The 22,006-nt window shown below is 45.6% G+C and overlaps 1 protein-coding gene across 1 annotated transcript in view; it reads right to left on the reverse strand.

Moving 5' to 3' along the window:
• Window positions 1-22,006, reverse strand: part of fat3a (FAT atypical cadherin 3a) — a 159,994-nt gene that overhangs the window by 19,220 nt on the left and 118,768 nt on the right. Inside the window, 9 exon segments of the mRNA XM_035385144.1 lie at window positions 3,291-4,089; window positions 5,190-5,387; window positions 6,601-6,744; window positions 9,658-9,795; window positions 10,706-10,920; window positions 11,311-11,700; window positions 12,894-13,127; window positions 14,253-14,406; window positions 15,842-16,038. Coding sequence (XP_035241035.1) covers window positions 3,291-4,089; window positions 5,190-5,387; window positions 6,601-6,744; window positions 9,658-9,795; window positions 10,706-10,920; window positions 11,311-11,700; window positions 12,894-13,127; window positions 14,253-14,406; window positions 15,842-16,038 — 2,469 coding nt within the window.

The following is a 22,006-nucleotide window of genomic DNA, read 5'->3' on the forward strand; positions in this document are numbered from 1 at the left end:
TGTGTACACTGTCTCAGTGGCAATATTTGAGTGAGACAGATACAGAGAAAGACTGAGACAGAAAGAAGACAGAGAAAGACAGAGACAGAGAGAGAGGACAGAAAGAGCGACAGAGCTAATTGTTTGACCTGACTTCAAGGTAAAATGAAATTGCCAGCAGCTCCCTGATAAGGCATAACAAAAGAAGGGGAAGGAGGCGGTAGAGGAGTGAAGGAGGGCCTGAGGGAGTGGCCTCCTGACCAGCCGTGGAGTCCATGCGAAAAGCACTAATTGCAGTTTGTTTTCGGAAGATAATAACTGAAACCTCAGGGGCCTGTCTGAGGCTGCTCGGCTTTTCCCAGCCTTCAGAAAGACGAACGGACGGCAGACTGAAGATGCAATCATCACTCCGTGTCTAGCACGGAGGCGACGAGGGAAACGCCACGCGTGACGAAGGTGGACGGAGATAAAATAATTTTTACAAAGCTGTGGGTGGACTATGAAGGGCAAACTGCCCTGCTACGCTCCCACTGAAAAAGAAGGGCACGGCGCGGAATGTTCCCGGGTCTGTTCGCTGGTGCGACCGCGGCCTCCTGCTCGCCGTACGGACTGCGAGGCGCTGGCACCGAGCCTTTTGTCGGCCGGGTTGCAGGTCCCAGTCCCTGGCTGACAGCTGGAGGTGACACGATGCGTATGCAAATGCTTTCATTTTGTCTAGTCAGAAAATGACCTCGTAAATCAATGCCAAGGGGAGGGTCCAGCTTACTGTCCTGAAATGACACATGCAGACCAAATAGAAGACCTTCCGCTATACCCCGAACTGTAGAGAAGCCAGGTTTCTAATGACTCCATGCAAAGGTGCTGATGTGCAGAGGTCAGTAAGCAGGAACTTCTTCCAAATAGGCAGATTCACCGTGTGCAGTTCAGTCTGACCTGAAGCTCAGCGTGCAGATTCATGTTACTGCAGATAGCATGTCGACACTTGGCATCAAACCGCACGTTTATGAGGTGTCTTTCTCTCGTTTACGATCCTATCAAGATGACCGTTGGCTCGTGACGTACGAAGCCTTGTGTGTTTGTGTGGTAATGAACGGGGGGGGGGGGGGGCTAAATGGGGGGTGGAAAAAAGCAGTAACAAGAGCAATCACTCGAAAAAAAAAACCCTGTCACATCTCAAGGTTATGGGTGGAAAATAAATCTCCGCCGAATGATCTTGTTAAAAATGATTTGCAATCAGATGCAATTTGGCTCGTCGCTCAGCTCAACGGCTGACAGCTAACGGGCAAAATGTTCTTAGACGGAGATTAAATTAAGAAGCTGTGACGCTCTTGCAGCTGGCTGCTGGAGGGAGTGAGGTGCAAACTCCTGGCCTGTTCCAGGCACTTAAAAGCACACAACGGTTTTCGATAGATATTTCCATTTGTATATTGTATATACATTTTTATGCTTGTATGTTGATCTCCAATCCCAGATGGTATGGTTACCAAGCAAGTATTGATGATGAAAATCATGGGAAGCCAACACTTCAGGTCCGAGTTTGGGCATGCCGCAGACTAAAAAAAAACGTAAGAGGTGCCAAATGCGATCCCCCCCGTTTGACCCTGTCAGTCTTAAATATGGAGCCCTGTCCACTCTTGATACCTGAATACCTCAATTTATGTGTGCAGGAAAACTTCACCACCTGCTCCGAACAGCCTTCATTGCATCTAACTTTGCTATCAATCACTCCCACTGTTTTTAGCTGATCTGAAACAGATTCTTGGATAAAATCCATCTAACTGATGTAAGAGCAACAGGAGTGAGGAGGCAGTACCCAACCACAGTTCAATCTGACTTCAGTTAATAGCATGCGAGGGGATTTAATTTAATTAAAATGAAACAGTAGAGAAATATGCATTTTTTTTCCACTAATCCCCCCTTAAAGGTTTGTGAAAAACAAACAAAAATAAATAATTTTCAAAAATAATAACAGAGATAAAACACAGAACATATTTATCTCTTTTCTGTATTTAACCAATCAGCCCTTTGCATACATCTGAACAGCAAGCTGTGCAGCTGGTGTAAAATCCTAATCCTGCTTTTATCCACTGGAACACACTACGCGTCGGTTCTCATTGTTTTTCCTCACCAGAGTCAGAACAACAGCCCATCCGCGCAAACAGTGAACGTGATCTGTGGGGACCAGGAGGTGAAGAGGGCAAATATTAAATAATATTCGATCCAGCCTTAAAATAGCCATCTGAAAAGTGGCACAGGCTTAAGAGATGTTAAGCACGAACGAAGCTGCACCCGATTGAACAAACTCATTTGAAGTAAAATTAGTTTATTTTCTCTGACTTCATATTACAGGGGATGACCGTTTTGAACAGAAGAGGAGTAATGGGGAGCTGATTTGTTGTGGAAGTTAACAGTCGCCGAAGTATGTCTAATCCTGTGAAAATGTGAATCGATAAGGGGTAGATAATTAACCTTCGAGAGGAGCCGTGCGCTGTCAGAGGAGAGCACCATGGGAGTTTTACATCAACTATACGAAAAATACAGCAGGATAGCAACTCTAGTCAAAGACCTAAGCTGATGCACCTGCCTGCACTACACATGTCTGAGGAAACTGCCCTGCCGTGAACCATGCTATTGGCACGTTCATTTTAGGGGATTAGCTTTTCGGATTCTGGCACAGGGTTACAGAGATACATGTTATGCAAACTAAAGTTTTCATGTAAATTAAAACCACATGAAGCTAAATGTAAATCCCCACTAAATGGTGGAGTGCTTGTAGTTTTACATTCAGCTGCTAAGACCTGGCTTTCCTGTTACCTGGCTGCTAGTGGGCGTGCCCCCTGTATCATTGTGGTCCTGGTCTTACTGCGATGGGACAGCATGCTCTTATCCTTGCTTCTGACCTCTTTGTTCACTGCCAGAATCTAGCTGAAGGAACCAAGTCTGTTATCCTGGCCATTAAATACATTCTCCCAGCTGTCTTCTGCTATTCTAACCACTTCTGTATGCTTGTCTGTGTTAGTGGGTGTCTACGTGCATGCCAGGGACTGTGAGTGTCTTAAGCATCTGTGTCTGTGAATGTGTGCATTTTCCAGTTGTATGTGAATAAGCGTGTGTGTATGTATCTGAGTGTGCATGTCTGTGACTCGGTGTTTGCACAGAGTGTGACTGTGTCCATCTGCCCTTGTGTGTGTGTGTGCATGTGCGTATGTGTGCATGCATTTCTGTGTCTGGGCTATCCTTGTATGTGTCTGAGTGTATATCTGTGCTTGTGAGTGTATCTCTGTGTGAGAGAGAGAGAGAGAGACACTCACCATTGCAGGTGCAGCGCGTGTTTCTATGGAAGCGCGGAGAGACGAAACTGATTCTGGGGGTGCTGTAGGTGAGCAGCGCGTGGGAGTCCAGCACGATGGTCTGCTCACACAGCTTCTCCTGGCAGTCCAGGCCCGAGCAGTTCTTATCCAGGATGGCCGAGATGCGCAGGACGCTCTCCAGGTGCCTCCTGGACGTGCTCAGCTTCTGGGTGAGGTAGGCCGCCTTGTAGAAGCCCCCTCCCGTGGTCTGCACCGCGAACAGCATGTCCAGCTGGGACGTCCCGGGCACGGGCTGGATGCTGAGCACGTGCAGCGCGTCCTGCTTCTGGGGGGCCACCACGGCGCGCAGCGCACGCTTGAAGTCGCGCAGGTGGAGGCTGACGAAGTCCTCAGGGGCGACGCTCTCGAAGCGCACGGTCACGGCGTTCTGGAGCATCTCGGCGGTGGCCTGCTCCACGTGCACCGCCACGTCCACGGCCACCGAGAAGCGCCCGTCGCTCACCGTCACGTTCAGCTGGTACCTGCCCGTGTCCAGGCCGCCGAGCGCGATGATCTTGCCGTCCTGCCGGCTGATCTTGAACAGGCTCTTCTGCTGGTACTTGTGGCTGAAGGTCAGCACGTCGTAGGTGTCCTGGTCCGTGGCGTGGATCTTCCCGATGACGCCGCCCGGGAACTCGTCCTCCATGGTGACGATGTGGATCTCCAGGGGCACGGCCACCGGCTTGTGGAGGCTCTCCTCGATGACGCGCACCAGCACGAAGGTCGTCGAGGCCAGCCGTGGCTTCCCCGAGTCCCGGGCCTTTAAGAGGCAGAGGAAGGAAAAAAAAGATCAGCTCACCAATAGAGTGATCGTTACGCACCTCTGACTGGTGCTGCAATTGCCTGTTCATGCTTGAACATTACATCGACAGAACAGCTGAAAAGAAGCAGGATTGGATCTATTGATGACCCGGCCTGCAGTTGCATATAAGGAGCTGTGTAAGGAAAAGAGGCTCTTGTTCACAAGAGAAAGAGAGGAAGGGCGGACGAGACAGTGTCTAGGAAAAATCAGACTACTGACTGACAGCTGCCCTCTAGAGAGCACAGGAAGCTCTACATAGCCAGAAACTGTGAGGACTCCTTGAGAACACATAGCCAGAAACTGTGAGGACTCTTTGAGAACACATAGCCAGAAACTGTGGGGACTCCTTGAGAACACATAGCCAGAAACTGTGAGGACTCTTTGAGAACACATAGCCAGAAACTGTGAGGACTCTTTGAGATCACATAGCCAGAAACTGTGAGGAATCTTTGAGATCACCCTTGTGAATGAGAACAATGACTAGAACAACTGCAAAAACCATGACTAGTTTTAAGCATAAGAAAACATCAATACATTTCAAAATATTTTTGAAACTGTTTTGCATGGTTTGGAAATATAATTTGTCACTGAATCTATTCCATCAGGGTACATGATCATGAACTACTGCATTCATGCCATTGTTACAGTTACAACCAATAGAAACTCTTTACCGTAACCATGGTAATGTGGCTATTTTTGATTATGGTACAGGGCTTTTTCCTTGCTATTGTGAAAATGTTACATAACTTGTCAGCAATCTTAAGATTCTTTAAAAATGAAATCTGTATGCAATGTCTGAAATGAAAAAAAAAAAGCTCAGGGTGAAAATTACATGACCAATTGGGTTACAATTTAATTAAAATGACAAAAACAGCAGAAGTGGAAAACAGCATAAATGGAAATGATTTACAATATCAACTGTAACCTATCACTGTGATTTAAAAAAATATATGAATCCAGCCATCACCACTGAATGTTGTTATTTCACTTTACACATGATTCGCTTGCAATGCACCCATGGGAAGAAGAAAGGAAAGCTTTTTTCATGCTTGCCTCACCTGAATCTGTACAACATACTCCGTGGCCATGTCCTGCCTGAAGACCTGGTTAGACTGGAGCAGGCCAGTCTGGTCCAGAGTGAACTCGCTGCCCTCGTTCCCAGACAGGATGTGGAACTCAAAGGGGGGGCCATTGTGGGAGGAGTCTTTGTCTGTGACTGACAGCTGTAGGATGCTTGTGCCCACGGGCTTGTTTTCCTGTGAGTGAGAGCAAAATCTCACGTTGAGAGAGAAATGAAAATGTAGATATGCAGTTTGGCAGCTGTCACTGGCGAGGCAGCTAGCCTACTTTTCTCTTAGTTTTCGAACCCTTTACTGTTCACAGTTCGGCTTAGCAATCCTGTCTCATGGCTCACATGGGAAAGCTCACATAAAGGCATCTCATTCTGGCCCAGTTCACAGTAAAAAATAAAAAAATAAAAATAAATAAACTTTGCTTGAGATTTTTTTACACAAAAAAAACCATAACATGCTCTGTTACTATTTCCTTTTAAGACTATATTGAAATGTATTTGATGATAAAAATGTAATATTTTAGTTTTTGTAGTCGCAGAGGAATTCGGAGAGCAGCTTAACCACAAGGGACCCCTTGGCAGAACACTTTTTCCGCCTCCAAAGTTATCTTGATGGCCGACAAACATAAAAACCCCGCTTTTGAAGTGAAGCTTTATTCTCCTCACAGCCCCCCATAAAAAGCAGCTTATTGCGGCAGCAGATGCGGGGGGTGGGGGGGCAGAGGAGTAATGAAAACAGAACGGCAGCTTAACACAAAAAGGGGGCTCAGCGCTCACAGTCCCAGACCCCTGAACTACTTGACATCAATTAAGGCTCAACTTCACTTCTTCGGCTCAGTGTAAAGCCTAGGTCATTACGGAAAAAAGAAACCAATTAACACTGAGAACGTGTACCAGCGCTTCAGTGAAATGAGCAAATATCTGCAGTTTTTGAAGAGTATCTCTGCATTTTTGGTTTTCCCAAAAAACAGAAACCGGAGGATAATCATGTAGAAGCCAAAAAGAACTGGTACCAATGTCATCATCACTGAAACATCGTAGAGAGAATGGAATAATCTTCAGATATTCCACAGCTTCAGCAAGAATATAGACTATAACATAAACAAAATGAACGGGTGCACCATACCTGATCACCTGCAGCACATTTGTAAAGCTTATTTTATTCTTAGAAGTTGATGTTGTAGAGATTGAAGATATATGGCCAGTGCAGTGTTGTAGCTGAGCTCATAAATCTGAATGCTATACTTTAACATGCATAATTCACTGTGACACCGTGATTGCTGTTTAAATTCAGAGGATCACGATGACTCCTAGAAACAAATACAATCCAAACTTTGTTTCAATCTCGACCTCTCTAGCAGGGAGAAGACTACCAGCTATTGAAAAGGCGAGGCTACCTGAATGACGGTAGTGTAATTGGACGGGGTGAAGGAGGGCGGGTTGTCGTTGATGTCCGAGATATCGATGTTGACCATCACTGTGGATGACATGGCGGGCGAGCCGCTGTCCAGTGCCCTGACAGCCAGGGAGTAGGTGGACACCTTCAGGGCCAGAAAAAAAAGGACATTTAATCGAACAGCAAGGGGGAAAACAGAGAGGGCAGGAAATAACTGGTGTTAAGCATCATTTAATCCCACAAAGCTATAACAAGGTTCATGGAATCAATTTGTATGGATTTCGACACAATTGGCTGTTTGTTATTACGAGCGTGCAGTCTCCGAAGAGCCCTCAAACAGGGCCACTGATGCTGTGCTTCTACAGGGGAATTAAGGAGCATCAATCTTCACACCCTTAAATGTCCTAGCTGACCCATCACATGATGCTAATGGACTCTCGGTTGTGTCTTGCAAATAGGAGATTGCTTCTAAAAAGAGCACCTCCAGTGGTTCTATGCAAAGGTTTAAACCAGAGAAAATGGCTGCTTGCTCTTATGAATCATTTACTGCACAGACCACTGAAACTTATGAAAATGTTATGAAAATGTCAGCTGACACCAATTAAATAATTTAAAATTGCATTACATTCTAAATTCCCATTGGGGCACTGTAGGCGTTAGATTTTTTACAATCTCCTGACTAATTAGACAATTAGTGATCAATGGTGACCCTCATAAAAGCAATTAGCTGAGGCAATATGCCAAGTAGAGGAAGGAATGTGACAAGGATGGAATGTCAAACACAAAAAGTCTTCGAGCGACCAGGTACAACAGTACACTGCACTGTATGTAGTCCATTAATTTAGCACTTTTTTAAAACTAACCCTAACGGGCAGAAAAAACAACACTAGACCAGCATATACAGATGTACAAACTGCAGCAGTCGGTCCGCCGGAGAGGCGGATTGGTCTCAGCTGCGCCGGCTGGTGGAGAGAGCACACGCACCTGGGCGGCGTTGGCTAATCAGCCACGTGCTTAAAGGTGTGCTGCTCTCCACAGTTCAGGGCTGAGAGCGGGAGCTAACACTGAGAGCGCAGTTTTGATTTTCGTTTTTTTTTTTTTTTTGTTTGAGCACAAAAGTCAAGAAAAAAAAGAAATTCTTAGCTGGGATACTAGAGGAGCTGGACCTGGCCGGGAAGGCGGGTCAGCTACAGAGCAGGGAACTGAAAAGTTGCTGCTCTGTTTTACTTTCTTTTGTCTTTGTTATTTTAGCTTGTTGTTTTAGTTTATTGTTTTTGCCCGGAACCCGTGAGGGGGAAGGGTGAAGTGGTCGGTTTATTTTATTTTGTGTTGGTGCGCTCTCTCTCCATGCAACAGACAACGGTGTTGCCCAGTACTGCTGCATCTCCCTCCCCGGGGTGCCACGCTTGGTGTGTGACACAAACATTCATTGCGGTCTTGATTTTTGAGTGCAAATACTCCATGTGAAAAAGGTGACAAATCCTAAAGTGCATGCATTTTAAATACATGTAAGAAATACTGGAGCTGCTGAAGTCAGCTGATAGCATGTTTGCTGTCACAGAGGAGTCAACAGATGGCACAGACAATTATGTTTCACACATTTTATTTGTTCCGCAAGGAAAATCAATTACATCCCACTTTAAAGTTATTCTTGCCGACACTGCGTATCTTGATGCTGCAAATTACATCTCAGTCGCAGATTGCATCAAACCATGCCTACTGAACTTTGAGGTTGATTTCAACAATGTAACTACATTTGTCTCGGATAATGCAAGTTACACGCTGAAAGCATACAATAAAACCCTCAAAAGACTTGATTCCAAATGCAATTCATTCAAATTGCAATTCTCACATTGCAACCCTCATAATAGCATTTGGGCCAGTTGACAAATTTGTTAGAGTAGTGAAGAATTATGCCAAACAAATGGGCCATATTCTGCTTTAGAGTACCATTCCCAGTACTTCAGTTCCTACTCACACCAAGACTGCTGTGCTGGAACAGCTGTGGGAGTTGTGACACATCAGGGTTTTAAGGGCACCGTTCAAGTTGTGGGTAGAACATGGCAAAATTTGAGGTTAAAATGATCCACCATTTTGAGAGGAGAGAGATCAGAATACATGAAACATTCAATAAGGTCCACCTAAATGAATGGCAAACACTGGCTCAACAGACTCACAGCACAGTCAAATGAATACATAGTGCATCAAAACATCTGATATCTTTGAGATACAGACCACATGAACTCCAAAAGTAAGCAGCATGTGACAGTGTGGGAACATTGCTGTCACTCATTGTTGCACTTAATTAGTGTCAACTGATGTAGATTAGTAGTAAGGGGCGATGTGATGACTGATTGGCAAGAAGGCTCTATCGACCTCTTGCTGAAGGATGACTGAATTGCAGATGAGAAGTGCCCTAGATAAACCAGTGTCCCTGCTTGGTACATTATTACCGCCAGCCCATTTTACACTGCACTTTTAATTAAATATTAGCTATGTTTTATTTGTTTCTCAGGTGTCTTTTAAGAATTTTTGTTTGATTGTACTAGTACTGTACTTGTCAACTCCTGGTGCTCTCCTATATTTATTTATTTAAAAGTCCTCACAATGAAGTTTGGGATACAATGAATAAAACAACTTGCCTGGAAATCAGGCTCTGCGCAAATACTCTGCACTCGGTTGATAACTGAAACCGCTTTAATCGTAAGCTCTTTGATCCCCCACTGCCTGCCTTCCCTTGCTTGACTTCGACTCCCGAAATAAAAAAATGGCCTCAGATCTGGTCCCTTCTCTCGCAGAGGCGGCGCTTTCATAAATTCTTCATGATGAGAATCAGAACAAGCCCTTAACACTTGAATCACTCAAAGTGGTGTTTTTTTTTTTCAGAGACGTGCGTGGTGTCTCCTCGCTCTCGTCTGCCGGAAATTAAAAACACTTAAAGCGCCAAAAAGTCAGCGGGCTGCAGGTTTTGACAAAATGAAAAAAGAATTGATGGCCGCCGGTGCTGCTGCCAGCCCATCGGAGTGTTTGCTGTGCGGAGGGGGAGGGGGGGGCTTACCGTCTCTCGGTCCAGCTCTTTATTGACCTTCATTAGGCCTGTGATTGGATCAATGAAGAACTGGTTCTCACGGTCGCCGCTCACAATGGAGTAGAGGATCTGTCCGTTCACTTGACTGTCCACGTCCTCCGCTGTCAACTGAGAGGGAACGGTTACAGTTACTACTGGTCTGCGATCAAACAGCCCTTTTTTCTCAGAATCCTTCACTGTGTAGACACCTTTAAGAACTGTGAGATATCACTGAACTCAATCCTTGAGAAAACTTGATTACCAAACTATGGTGGGTTTTTGTCTGTGTTTTTGTTTTTCTTAAGTCTTATAAGTCTTTGGAGAAAAGCCCCAGTAAACAACAGATCATTCAAAAATTAGCAAAGGCATTCTTGTGGAAAATAGGCAATTTGGCACGTTACTTATCAATAAGACAACAGCAATCAAACAATGTAGTTATTCCAAAAGAAATTTCAAGAGTTACATTAATGGTATATACACTTTATAGTATAGCAATTATAATAAAGCATTATGTAATGAAAACATCTCCATAAACAAATGTAGCTGATCACAGTTAATATCTCACAAACCTATCATAGGATGGATTTTATATTTGCCATCATTTTACGCACCACTATTTACAGTTCTTGTCTGATGCAAATTTGCATTGCTTTTCCACATTTCACTCTGTGAAATGCTCTGTGACAATTCCTTTTAGAATGCTGGATTAAGTCAAATTAGCGTGATTGCTTGATTGAAAAGTCAGTGATAGTGCGGGTAGAGGACCCCCAGTGGAGTTATTCAACAAGGCACTAATGATTCCTTTCAATCAAATGTACTTTCACCAAACTATGGCAGCCATCCTGCAATCAGTGGCTGTCTCTGCATCACTGTAAACAAATTACCTTTAGTTGTCTTGATGGCACATACGTACAAAAATTAATTCCTTAAGCATTTTGTGCCCACGCGAAATGTGTATGGACAATAGCAAATGTGATTTATTTATCTGTTGAACTGACTTTGCGGGTCTAACTGGCCTCAGCAGACAGTGTCTGGTTACCTGCACAACAGACTCCCCGATGGTGGCGTCCTCGCTGATGATGGAGGTGTAGACGTCTCGGCTGAATATGGGAGCGTTGTCATTGACGTCGGTCAGGTTGATGTTCACCGTTGTCACAGCGCTGAGGGGTGGGGTCCCCCCATCCCTGGCCTCCACAGTCAGAAAATAGTCCTTGCAAGTCTCAAAGTCCAGCGCCTTGGAGACTGTGATGGTGCCTGTTTCAATGAGAAAAGGGTTTTTTTTTTTTACCTTAATTATGATTGTTGGTGCAGTGAATAGTGTGCTCTCCCCAGGTCAGTGGTAATACATCCGATAATTGCTGTAACCTGATTGTACTATTGTGAATAGTACAGATGATTATAAAACTGTGAGAGCTCTCAGGGCTGTATTCAATACATTACGAGTTGAATCATATTTTGAGTTCAGGGAATACAGAAAGAAATGAAAAACATGACTTGAAAGAGACCTAAATCTCACTTAATAAGGCTGTTTGCCAGTAAGGTAGGCCACAGACCATAACAATACATTGTGTCCAGCAAGTGGGTTTCAGTAAAGGCAATAATACCTCTTGAGAAGATACGGCTGCATTGTTCATACTCTCTTACCCGTGGCCGTGTCGATCTGAAACTTTCCGCGCTCGTTCCCCGAGCGGATGCTGTAGGAGATCTCGGCGTTGGTGCCGATGTCCTTGCTGGCGGCGTACACGCGCAGCACCTCCATCCCCAGGGACACGTCCTCGGGCACCGTGGCCAGGTAGTCGCGGCGCTCGAACACCGGCGGGTTGTCGTTGATGTCCAGCACGGTGATGGTCACGTTGACCTGTGAGAAGAGCTTGACGCCTACGCCCTGGTCTGAGGCCTGCACCGTGATGTTGTAGAAGGACTGCAGCTCCCGGTCCAGGAGCTTCTCCAGGACCACGATGCCCGACGATTTGTCGATGGAGAAGAATCCGTCGGCTGAGTCCACCAGGGAGTAGACCACCTTGCGGTTGATACCTGGCGGGGGTAGAGAAAGGAGTGTGGGGCTTACTGCAGAGCCCGGTGGCTTTAACTCCGTGCTGACACTCCCCTCTTCTCTTCAGAGCCTCCTCTCCTCTCCCTCCCTTTTCCCATTCCTCTAGGCTGCCTGTCTACACGCCTAAGTCAGCTGAAAACAAATATATGCACATGCATTTCAGTTAAATTAGATTTTAAATTAAATATTTAAAAGAAAAAGCATGGCACTTTGGAGACCAGCATTCTTTTTCTTTTAAAGTGGAGTAACACTGTATTTTTCTTTTTCCGGTCCAGTATTCGTATCTTAGCCTTGTGACAAATTAGACTTTTTAAAACGAACACAGCACTTTTTTTCCTGAAGAATTCCAGTCTCAGGCAGCAGCTACATCAATGTCATTAGCTTTAGGGGAATATTTTCATAAGGCAGCTACTGGCTTGTGAAATCTGTGTCACCACACTTTTAAATTACGCCGGGGTTCCGCGGCGTTAGAGGCGTTTCTCCCCCTTACCTTCAGTACAAAGGGAGGGGGAGGCGATGGGGGTTAGAGAGATGAAGGATGCCGTGGTAATGAAATATCTCGCGGTGAGAGAATGCAGCCCAGGTGCCAGAGGGAGAGAGGAGCTGAACAGAGCATGGCTTGGCAGCCGTTCACTTCATCTCAACGTAATGACCCAGAAGACATTAAGCTCTATTTAATTGCATTCACAAATTCTCCAGCGCTCAAACCATTTGGTCTTGCGTTCATGTTTTTTTTTTTTTTTTTTCGGTAGCATCTTGGCTCAAACTCACAATGTCTCCGGAGCCCAAAGGGGCACTCTTAAGGACGTGGGCTGTCAGACAACACATGGATTATTTGTAAATCTGATAAATGTATGGATTGGAATGTTCATTAGTAAATCAGCCTTGACAAATACTCTTCAGGATACCTGCCAGCTGTTTTCAAATACAGCCAGTGTACTTTTACACAACTGCTGGATACAGCTAGTATGTGGTTTCACCAAGTATTTTAAATCCTTCAAGGTGAAATGTACTATATTACATAGATAGGCAGTAATATAAAAAAGCAATGATATAACATGATTCTAAATGGATGTTTTCTTATCTTTGGATGTGGGGAGCTGGCCCACCCACCCTGCTGTAAATTCCCCCTGAGGTAGGGGATAGAAAGAGACAGCGCCCATCACTCACTCACCTTCATCTGGGTCGTTTGCTTGGAGGCGGGTCAGGAGGGCCTTGGTTCCTGTGTTCTCATACACGCTGGCTGTGTAGTAGGGGGCGGAGAAAGCCGGAGGGTTGTCGTTTACGTCCAGGAGGTTCAGAGCAATTTCTGCTCGGCAGAACAGCCCCCCTCCGTCCGTCGCCTGGGCGACCAGCCTGTACCTGGGGGTCTTCTCGCGGTCCAGAACCGAAGCTGTCTTCAGCTCGCCTGAAAGCCGGAGAAAATTATTAAGAGTCGGCGCGAACGAACGCTTACATAAACAAAAACTCACAGGCACATGAACAGGCGCATGCACGCAGACCTGTACATAAACATGAGGACGTACTCAGTAGTGAGGGGGATGCTAGCGGGAAAAGGTGGCGTCCCCAGTGAACGGCCGAGTGAGAGATAGAAACAGTTCCACCTGTTAGCCACGCCAATCCGCGGTGTCTGGCAGGAGACAGCGGCCCGTAGTAAACACCTCTGAGAACCCACAGGAGGGCCGTTGAAGGGGGACAGCTCCCTCCCTTTCTCTCTCCATTTCTCTCCCTCTCTCCCTCTCCCACTGTGCATCTCACACCTGCTGTTTCTCCCAATCTCTCACCCCTTATCTCTCAGGTGTTCCTGTACTCTCGTCTGTCCTCGTGTTGCAAAGCATGTCCACAGTGTAGGAACAGTGCTATGGCAACTGCGTGTTCCTTTCCATCTTTTCCTTTATAATTGCGCACTTTTGGACAGCCGTTATATACAGAGCTTTTAACTCTCGCTCTCTCGCACTTTCTTTCTACGCCCCCGTCTTCCCCTCCTAATCCTTCCCTCCAATGGCTGCGTTTTAAGGGGATGCGGTTCCCAGAAGTTTTAGCAGATGACGGATCGGAGCAGCGGGGACCCATTTGTCAGCTGCCCTGCATTTCTGTAATGATTTCTCACAGTACCGTGTGCCCCCTTGGGAAATCCCGGGCACTGTGTACAGGCTCTCTGATGCATTGCTAGTCTCTTACGACAGAAACAGTACGACAGAAAGCCTCTGAAAAAGGCCACCTTACAGCCTTCTTAAATGTTTTGGTCACAGTTAGAAGGTCCTTTGCTGTGCAAATTTTGCTAGACATTTGGTGTCATGAACAGAAAGCGGTTCAGTAGTCTTGCAGCTACCAGGACACCAGAAGGTCATGGGTTCACCTGCCTGTGAAAAACAGTCCCCACCAGCTGAGTGCTTGATAGTAGCACAGCATGTTCTATCTCAAGGGTTTATTTTATCCTAAACCAAATTTCCAAATAAGTAAACACAATGATGTTGAGTGATGGCTGAGATGGGTAATATCAGTACATATCCACTGTCAGCTTGGGACATACCCGTGTCCGCATCCATGTAGAAGTCCTCGGCTCCAGGGCCGAACAGGGAGTACTGGATGGCTGCGCTGGACCCCACATCTGCGTCCGTCGCCCCCACCGTCAGAATGACTTTATTTGTGGGAACATCTTCAAGGAATGAAGCTGTATAGAGTGCCTGGTAAGGAAATGCACAGAAGAAAGAACAGAAACAGAACACTATTAAAGTGTTTCTGTTACATTAACTCACACAATGCACAGACTCTAATTTCTCTTGGAGGGTTAAATGGGAACTACACCTTTTCCCACTGGGCCTGCCAAATTGGTTATTTTTTTTCCAAATGGGTTGTCTAGAGTTGAATATTATATTTTAGAAACAGTCCCACAATGGCAAATCCATTCACATTCTGGAAATGTGTACTTTTAAAATGTTCGGTAAATATTCTTTAAAACGGCAGATTTCTCTCAAGCACATAACCATTCTTTTGCATGTCAGTGTAGCTTCATCTTTATTGATTTCCATCACTGATACAGTTGGTGCCACAGCTGGTCACTAACCCAATCAGAGAGACAAGTACTCTCATAAAACCATCAGCTCATCACATAAAGCTCATCTTGTTTTCCATAGACAGAACTTCTAGGGAAATTGCTCATGTGAGCACTGTTAATACACTTAAAGAGCAATCAGCAGTCCCATTGGTATCCTCACTGTGAAAATCCTCAGTCATCCTGGGAACACTCGTTCTTGTAAGCTATCAATGTGTAGCACTCGCTGGCTGTAGAGGTATTCATTGATTTATATTTCATGAAAGCAGCACCTTAGCTTACGATGATCAATGCCACACAAATTCAGCGTGAAATTCAGTCCAGACATTCAGTACATCCTTTGAATGTAATTTTTTACTGTTCTTATGTTTTCAAAAAAAAAAATTCCAGTCCAATGAACTGTTCTGTTTCTTCTGTCAATCGAGTAAAAAAAAAAACAGAAATGACATTAATGGCATTTCAATATGCACTAAAAGGACTCCCGTAGGCATAAGACGGGACTCCGCGGAGCACAAGTAATGAACATGTGATGTGGTCTGACTCAGACCAGCCCTCCTGCCTCCATGCTGCCCCCCTCTCCTCCCCCATGAGGAAGAGACTGTGTGCAAAAACATGATCGTGGGGGAGACTCAGGCCAGCCCATCTGGTCACAGATAGCTCTGACTGGGTTGAGGAATACTTAAGGGGCTCGGTTAACATGTCACGCATGAGGACTACAGAGATAGGGGCTCGGAATGGGTAGAGCCTACAGTCAGGGCCCCGCTAATGTTAAGATTTGGGGAAAGGAGGCGCAGTCAGACCTGTCAGTCAAAATGATAAGGATTTAGGTGAGGATCCTGTGTTACAGATAAGAGTTGGGAAAGGATAAAGAGCTGCAAGTGTTACCGCTGCACTGCGGACTCAGACATGCACAAGGGCTGTACCGTCCCGTGACAGAGGCTAAAGGAGCACTGCGCCCGCTCGCACAGGAGGTCAGTCGCGTGAGATGGACTGCGATACCAGGAAGGCAGATGGCCTCCGCCTGGCCGTCTGACCCAGCCGTCTGCAGGGGAAAGCGCGGTGCCGACCTGGTCGCATATGGGGCTGTTGTCGTTGGTGTCCTTCACGGTGACCTCCACCAGCGCCCGAGTGACGAAGAGCCCGTCGCTGGCCGTTATGTTGAGCAGGTACAGGTCCTGCTCCTCCCTGTCCAGCGGCCTCTTCACATACATCTTCCATTCGCCCTGGACCAGTCCCAGAGCAAACACTCCTCTTGGGTTCCCTCCTGTGGGTAAAGCAGGATTAGACAGCATACAAATCCCCAAAATACACACACACACACAAATGCACGTACACGCACGCACACACTGAAAATCACCCAAATGACCTGAGGTTGAGGGAAATGGTAGCACCATGTCTGGTTCCCCCACCAGTCTGGTTGCCTTAAACTACAGTATGAGCTTGTGCAAGATTTATTATACAATAACTTTATAACCTCTATTTGTCCTCTCATTGCTTGGTCCTGACACAGTGAGGTTATTAGAATAAATTATTATAATATGAGTTTTATTTGGACACACCATTTTAAATGAACAGTTGAACCATCAATTAGGGTCAAGCATATAATAATGCCAGTGATTTATTGCATGCAATAATAGTACTCTGGGCTCCTGGCTAATTAGCCGGTGCCATCATTATGCTGCCCACCCAAATAACGCCATCGTCAACACCGCTCCCGTCCCAAGAGAGTAAGTGAGACCTCAGCTCTAAGGGCCAGAACCAGGCCTGCTAGCTGGAGCGGCTCGGATCTCCGGCACTGCAGTCCTTGTTAAGCTTCTCTCCCAGCAGGGATTACACCGCGTGGGAGAGGCTTGGCTGTTTTCCTGCTCATTTTGGTTTCCCGTGTTTTTGCTTCACATCACATCCTGTCCCCTGACGCCTAACTCGCCTACCCAGCACTGCGCCATTGCCGCTGAGCCATAAAACCACACTTGTTGCCAAGCCCTGAGCCTGTATAAAATCAACATAAAAAGGGGGTTAGTGATAACAGGAGTATGATTGCTTTAGTGTGGTCGGTCAGACGGGTTACACAACTGCTTCATACTGCATGACTACCATTACTGTCAGACATAAAAAGCACAATTTCACCATTTAGAATTGTTTACAGGACATAAAACCCTCCCTTTCCTAATCCACCATTTTCCCCATAGTTTTTTCATGTTTCTGGAGAACTGAAGCTACCAACAGCACTAGCCACATGCACAATGCAAGTCTTTCAACTTAAATATGAAAGAAAGCCTTTGAGTGACATCCCTATCTCCATACAATGGAATGACACAATAATTACGGCAACTGTTAAGTTTTTGTCTGCTCCTTATTCCAGCTTTAGCCTTTGAGAGCCTACACTGATATCCCTGAGGATTTTGTGATTTCTTTAGACTTTCTGCTTTGAGCAGAACACTGAACCCTGAAGCTTTAATGGGAGCCTCTGAAGAATGGTAATGGTGCTAGGAGGGGTGGGGTCAATGCATTTTGACCATAAATAACGCGAGCAAGGCGACCACTCACATAACCTACAGACCGCGGCTTTTTTAATATGAGTGCATTTTCCAGGCTAACAGAGCCTCTAGCAAGGTACAAAGAGAAACTGTGCTCTGTCATTGAGGTTTTTAAAATCTCACAGAAAGCAATGTGGAAGTAGGATCATCTCAAATCTTCTCTCTGTATTTTGGGCAGTTTCCAACCCAAAGCTGTAAAAGTTGGGGAAAAAACACTGGCCTTAAAACTTTAAATGTGGCACCTGTTCTATTATATGATGACTGTTAAAGCACTATTTAAATGAAATTAGCTTTTTAAATGCTTTACAAAGTTCTCCCTCTCCACCCAATGCAAGCATTGAAGCAATTTCACTATCACTTAACAGGTGCGGTACGCATTTTGGACCCTCCAAAACATATGCTTCCTCTCACGGTCTCCGGAGGGGCAGCGATTCACCACGGACTTCGCTGCCAAAACAATTTCATTACCCCTTGATTGGTTTAGCGAGAGATTACAGGGGTTTCTGGACAGCGCGAACACCCTGAATCTGCCTGGCAGGACTACAAATGGCACGGACTACAAATCTGACATGTCAGACAAAGGCAGTGGTATTGAGCCCTGTTAAAAGGGGTCACTTGGAGATAAGCAGTGCAATTAACAGCAGAGGGGATGCAAAGGGACAGGCAGGAAAAGCTGGTTGCTCCAGAGGCGTCAGCGATGGAAAGGAGCGACTGGGACGCTTTCCCGTGCCGTTCACCCCTCGGGTGGTGAGAGACAGGGATGAAGGAAGAGCGGAGGGTAGATTTTACACACGCCAGGAGAAAGACAAACAACCACCACCGGCTGTGCTTCATCGTCCTATCAACACGAGGCGTGGGCCTGCGCTGGCGCCGTGGCAGCGAAAGCTTTTTTTGGACAGCGGGACGAGACGTTATTGCCCTGCCCTCTGGACATATAAGAAGGCGTTCTGTCCAAACAAACAAACAAACCAACAAGCGGGCAGCTGGGCCGCAGGCCCAAGGTCACTCTTCCCTCGTCAACGGGCGTCCGCCGCTGACATCTCTGCCCGAGGGCGCTGGTGACAGAAGAGATGAAAGCCAGCGCTTCCCTTAGCGCGTGTTTTTCACGCAACGGAGGAGGCCCGGGCAGAGTCGCAGGACTCGGGGGCCGGCTGGGTGTAGGCACGCCTCTCTCCCATGTTCCCGCCGTTCACGGCCGCCTCGCGCCCAGGTGCTCGGCATGGCTGCGATCAGCCATTAGTGGGTCAGCGTGTCGGTCTGGCAGGAGGCGCCTGCTGCACGGTGCCAGGCAAAGAGCCCCAGACAACAAGCATATGCTCTGGCCACAGTCAATGTGGAAGAAACGGGCAGATATCGTGGCTGGAACACATGACCACACAGCGAGCGGATAGCCAGTGGCCTCGAGGTTGCATCACAGATGATATTAGCCCCAGCAGGTGCTGTTCTGTGATGGCGTGTGTGAACAGGAGGACCACCAATAGCTCAGATCAAAAAAGCAGCGGGGGATGGAGCACTTCCAGGTGGGATGAACAGCTCCTCGCCTGCCAGCAGGACAGGACAAGACCACAACTCCCCCTTCCCCTCTTCATATAATCACAGATTCTATAGAATCACCAGACGCTCCAATTCACTTCACCCTAGATTCAATAGCCAGTCATTATAGTGGGCTTAAAGAAGTAAACAGCTTGTCGGAGGCCTGACAGATTTGCAGAGCATTAACAGGTGTACATGTCACATCAGTGCAGCTGCAAGGATCTGTAAAATGGCACAAAGACTTCCGCTGAGGGGGGGGTGGTTAGTCACTCCTCAACGAGACATGTGATGCCCACTCTCCACACCCCCACGCAAACTCTCTATCTTTCTTTCAGTCTCCTCGGATTACACCCAAAAGCCTGTGCCATACTGAGACTGAAAGAGAGAGCACCTAGACTAATCCCCACACCTGTCACACATGGGCAAATCATAGCGCCCATCCCGCTGGAGATTAGCGCATAAACGGTATCATGTTTCGTCTAACGTGCCCAGGTGTCGCTTTTAGAACTTGTAAAGGATTGGGAAACATACGTTACACATCAGCCATACAATAGTCTACATCCTCATCAGCCACTCTGCTGGTAAATGGGAAATTTAAACTAGTAACACTTTAATTTTATCAAAAGCACCAGAGTGCACTACGTTCAGGCAGGGAATTTATTTTATGTTACCAAGCGCAGTAATATTCTATAATTATTTTTAACCAACTAAAAGTGTCTGTGTACAATACACATTCATTTTGATGCTTAATTTTGCATAATTGAAAGCAGTTGGTGGCTAATGGGTGATGTGTCGATGCGGAACAGGGTAAACCAAGCAGAGCAGAATGTGAGATGTCTTCCATCGCTGTCAGATGACTGTTCCCGCCCTGTGTTCACTCATGATATATCAGAAAACAATGAATCATTTATGGTCGTTTTGTGGTGTTTTTTTTTTTTGTTTGTTTTTTAATAGTTTATCAAATTTTTATGTCACCTCGAGGACTGAAACTACAACTGTCTAGACAAGATCCTGAAAATGAGTCAATGTTGTGTGATGGCACTCCCTCGATTTACTTTTCCGTCTACAACTGACTTTTCTTATTCCTCACAGAGGGAATAAATTACTCATTGAAAAACCTGTATGATCCATCAGAAAAATAGGCAAGAACCTGAGTCAGGCAAAGACACTGTGAAAAAAGTGTGAAATCTCCATCAACTTGAGTATCTTTTTTTTCATATAGGATAACTGTTCTGCAAGTCCCCAAGAGACCCAGTCAAATTCGATATAAACCAAAGTTTATGCATGAAAATACCAATAATGTGTCTATGGAAGTATAAAAAATAAAATTCAATAATTTACAGGTGAAGGGAGCAGGGCTGTCCTTATCTTATTTTTTATTATTGAGTCCTGTTCCAGCCTCCAAGTCAGTAAGCTACATGGGTTGCAACAGACCAAGGGAAGATTGCAAAAGACCAAGGGACGATCTGTAGGAATCTTCCCCTGGTCTACAGCAACCCATGTAGCTCACTGACTGCCCCTTCTCCTCTGAAATGTGAAAACCTGCTATCCATTGCAAGGTCTGGAGCGGTGCAGCTCACCATGCTTCCCATGCAGACAGCCAGCTTCTGAAGCACTCATTAGGATGCTATTCAATTTAGACTTTCCCCATTTCAAAGAGCTTAATTAACTTTCTGTCCACTAACATACTGTAGTTCTGTAGATCTCCAACTTTCCCAGGTGTCCCACTAAAATGTTTTATTTTTTTTTGGTTCCAATTAAATATTTTTGGTGCCAACTTTTTAAAAATCCATAAACTCTCCACTGTCGCAATTTTTTATCCAAACATCATGCACAGAATGGACAAGTGTGGGGTGTACATCAGAGCTACAAAAAAAGTGAAAACTTCCTAACGCACTCCAAGGGAAATCACTGTGTTTCTGAACACAGAGCAGTGAAAGCAGATGCTGCTGCCTCTCACAAAGCCCCTCTGCTTTTTCTGCCCCAAAAAACTGTTAATGTGCATCCTGCTAAAGTTATAATATCACCTAGGCCTACATATCAGTCACTGCCAACCTGAAGCTGATGCAGGTGGCCCAGTTGGACTATGACGCATTTCCACGGTAATATGCAATTTTCTAGACACTTGCACAGATTACCACAGGGCAAACCCTCCAAGTTGCAAAATCTTCTTTTTTTCCATCTCTCCCACACTCTTGCTCTCTCAATGCCTTAATATATTTTCCCCTTATTAAACTTTTTCCAAGAGTAAGGTTGCGCCATCCAGATTTAATTAGGGATGTTCACGCTCTGTCCTACCTGCTAGGCCAGCTTCCATCTAATAAAAGCCCATAAGCTCCTGTGACTCATAGGTCAGTACGTATTTTATGAGAAATATTTATTAAAACCAGTGTGGGGGTGGGGTGCTTATCACTTGTAACGGACCTCATAAAATGCAGAGCAGTTACTTGTGTTTTTAAAATAGTTTACTGCCACATTTACAATTTACAGGTCTGCAGTGTGGCATTAAAAGTAACATCCCCAGCCAGGGATGTTACATTATGAAAAATGCTTACCTTGCATGTGTCAGCAGTATTTAAATCAATACTCTGCTGTGCTTTTTTCTTAATCGTTCATTGTGCTGGTATGCAGAATAAACCGAGTAATAATACAAATTTATGAATTATTATTCAGCCCTTGTCCTCTGTTTAGCTTTATGAGTTTTCATCCGTTTTTCTTGCATGTTTATTCATTCATATGTTTACAGAGGTCTCCGGAGTAGCCGTGCTCTTTGAATCCCTGCACCGCAGGGGTCTGCTGGGATTTACCAATTTTCAGATATCCAAGGCCACGGGCTCGCATGTGCGCATGCAAATGGGTATTGCTCCATTGTTTAGAACAGACAAAAGAAATAAAACTAGGTCACCAAACAGCATAAAAGGCCCCCACTTGTTTGTTTGAATAAGAGACATTTAAATAAACCAGACATCCATCTCCCTTCAGGATGTCATCATCCCTCCCTCCATGAAATGCAATAATATCCACAACATGTCCATGAAATGCTAACAATTTAGCAGCTTCAAGTTTACCATGACAAAAACACACACACACACACACACACATACACACACACACTCAAGAACAGAGATATTTCAGTATCTTAAAGAAGTCTTGTATCCTAAG

This window comes from Anguilla anguilla, chromosome 12 (assembly GCF_013347855.1).
Source record: "Anguilla anguilla isolate fAngAng1 chromosome 12, fAngAng1.pri, whole genome shotgun sequence".
NCBI classification, from domain to species: Eukaryota; Metazoa; Chordata; class Actinopteri; order Anguilliformes; family Anguillidae; genus Anguilla; species Anguilla anguilla.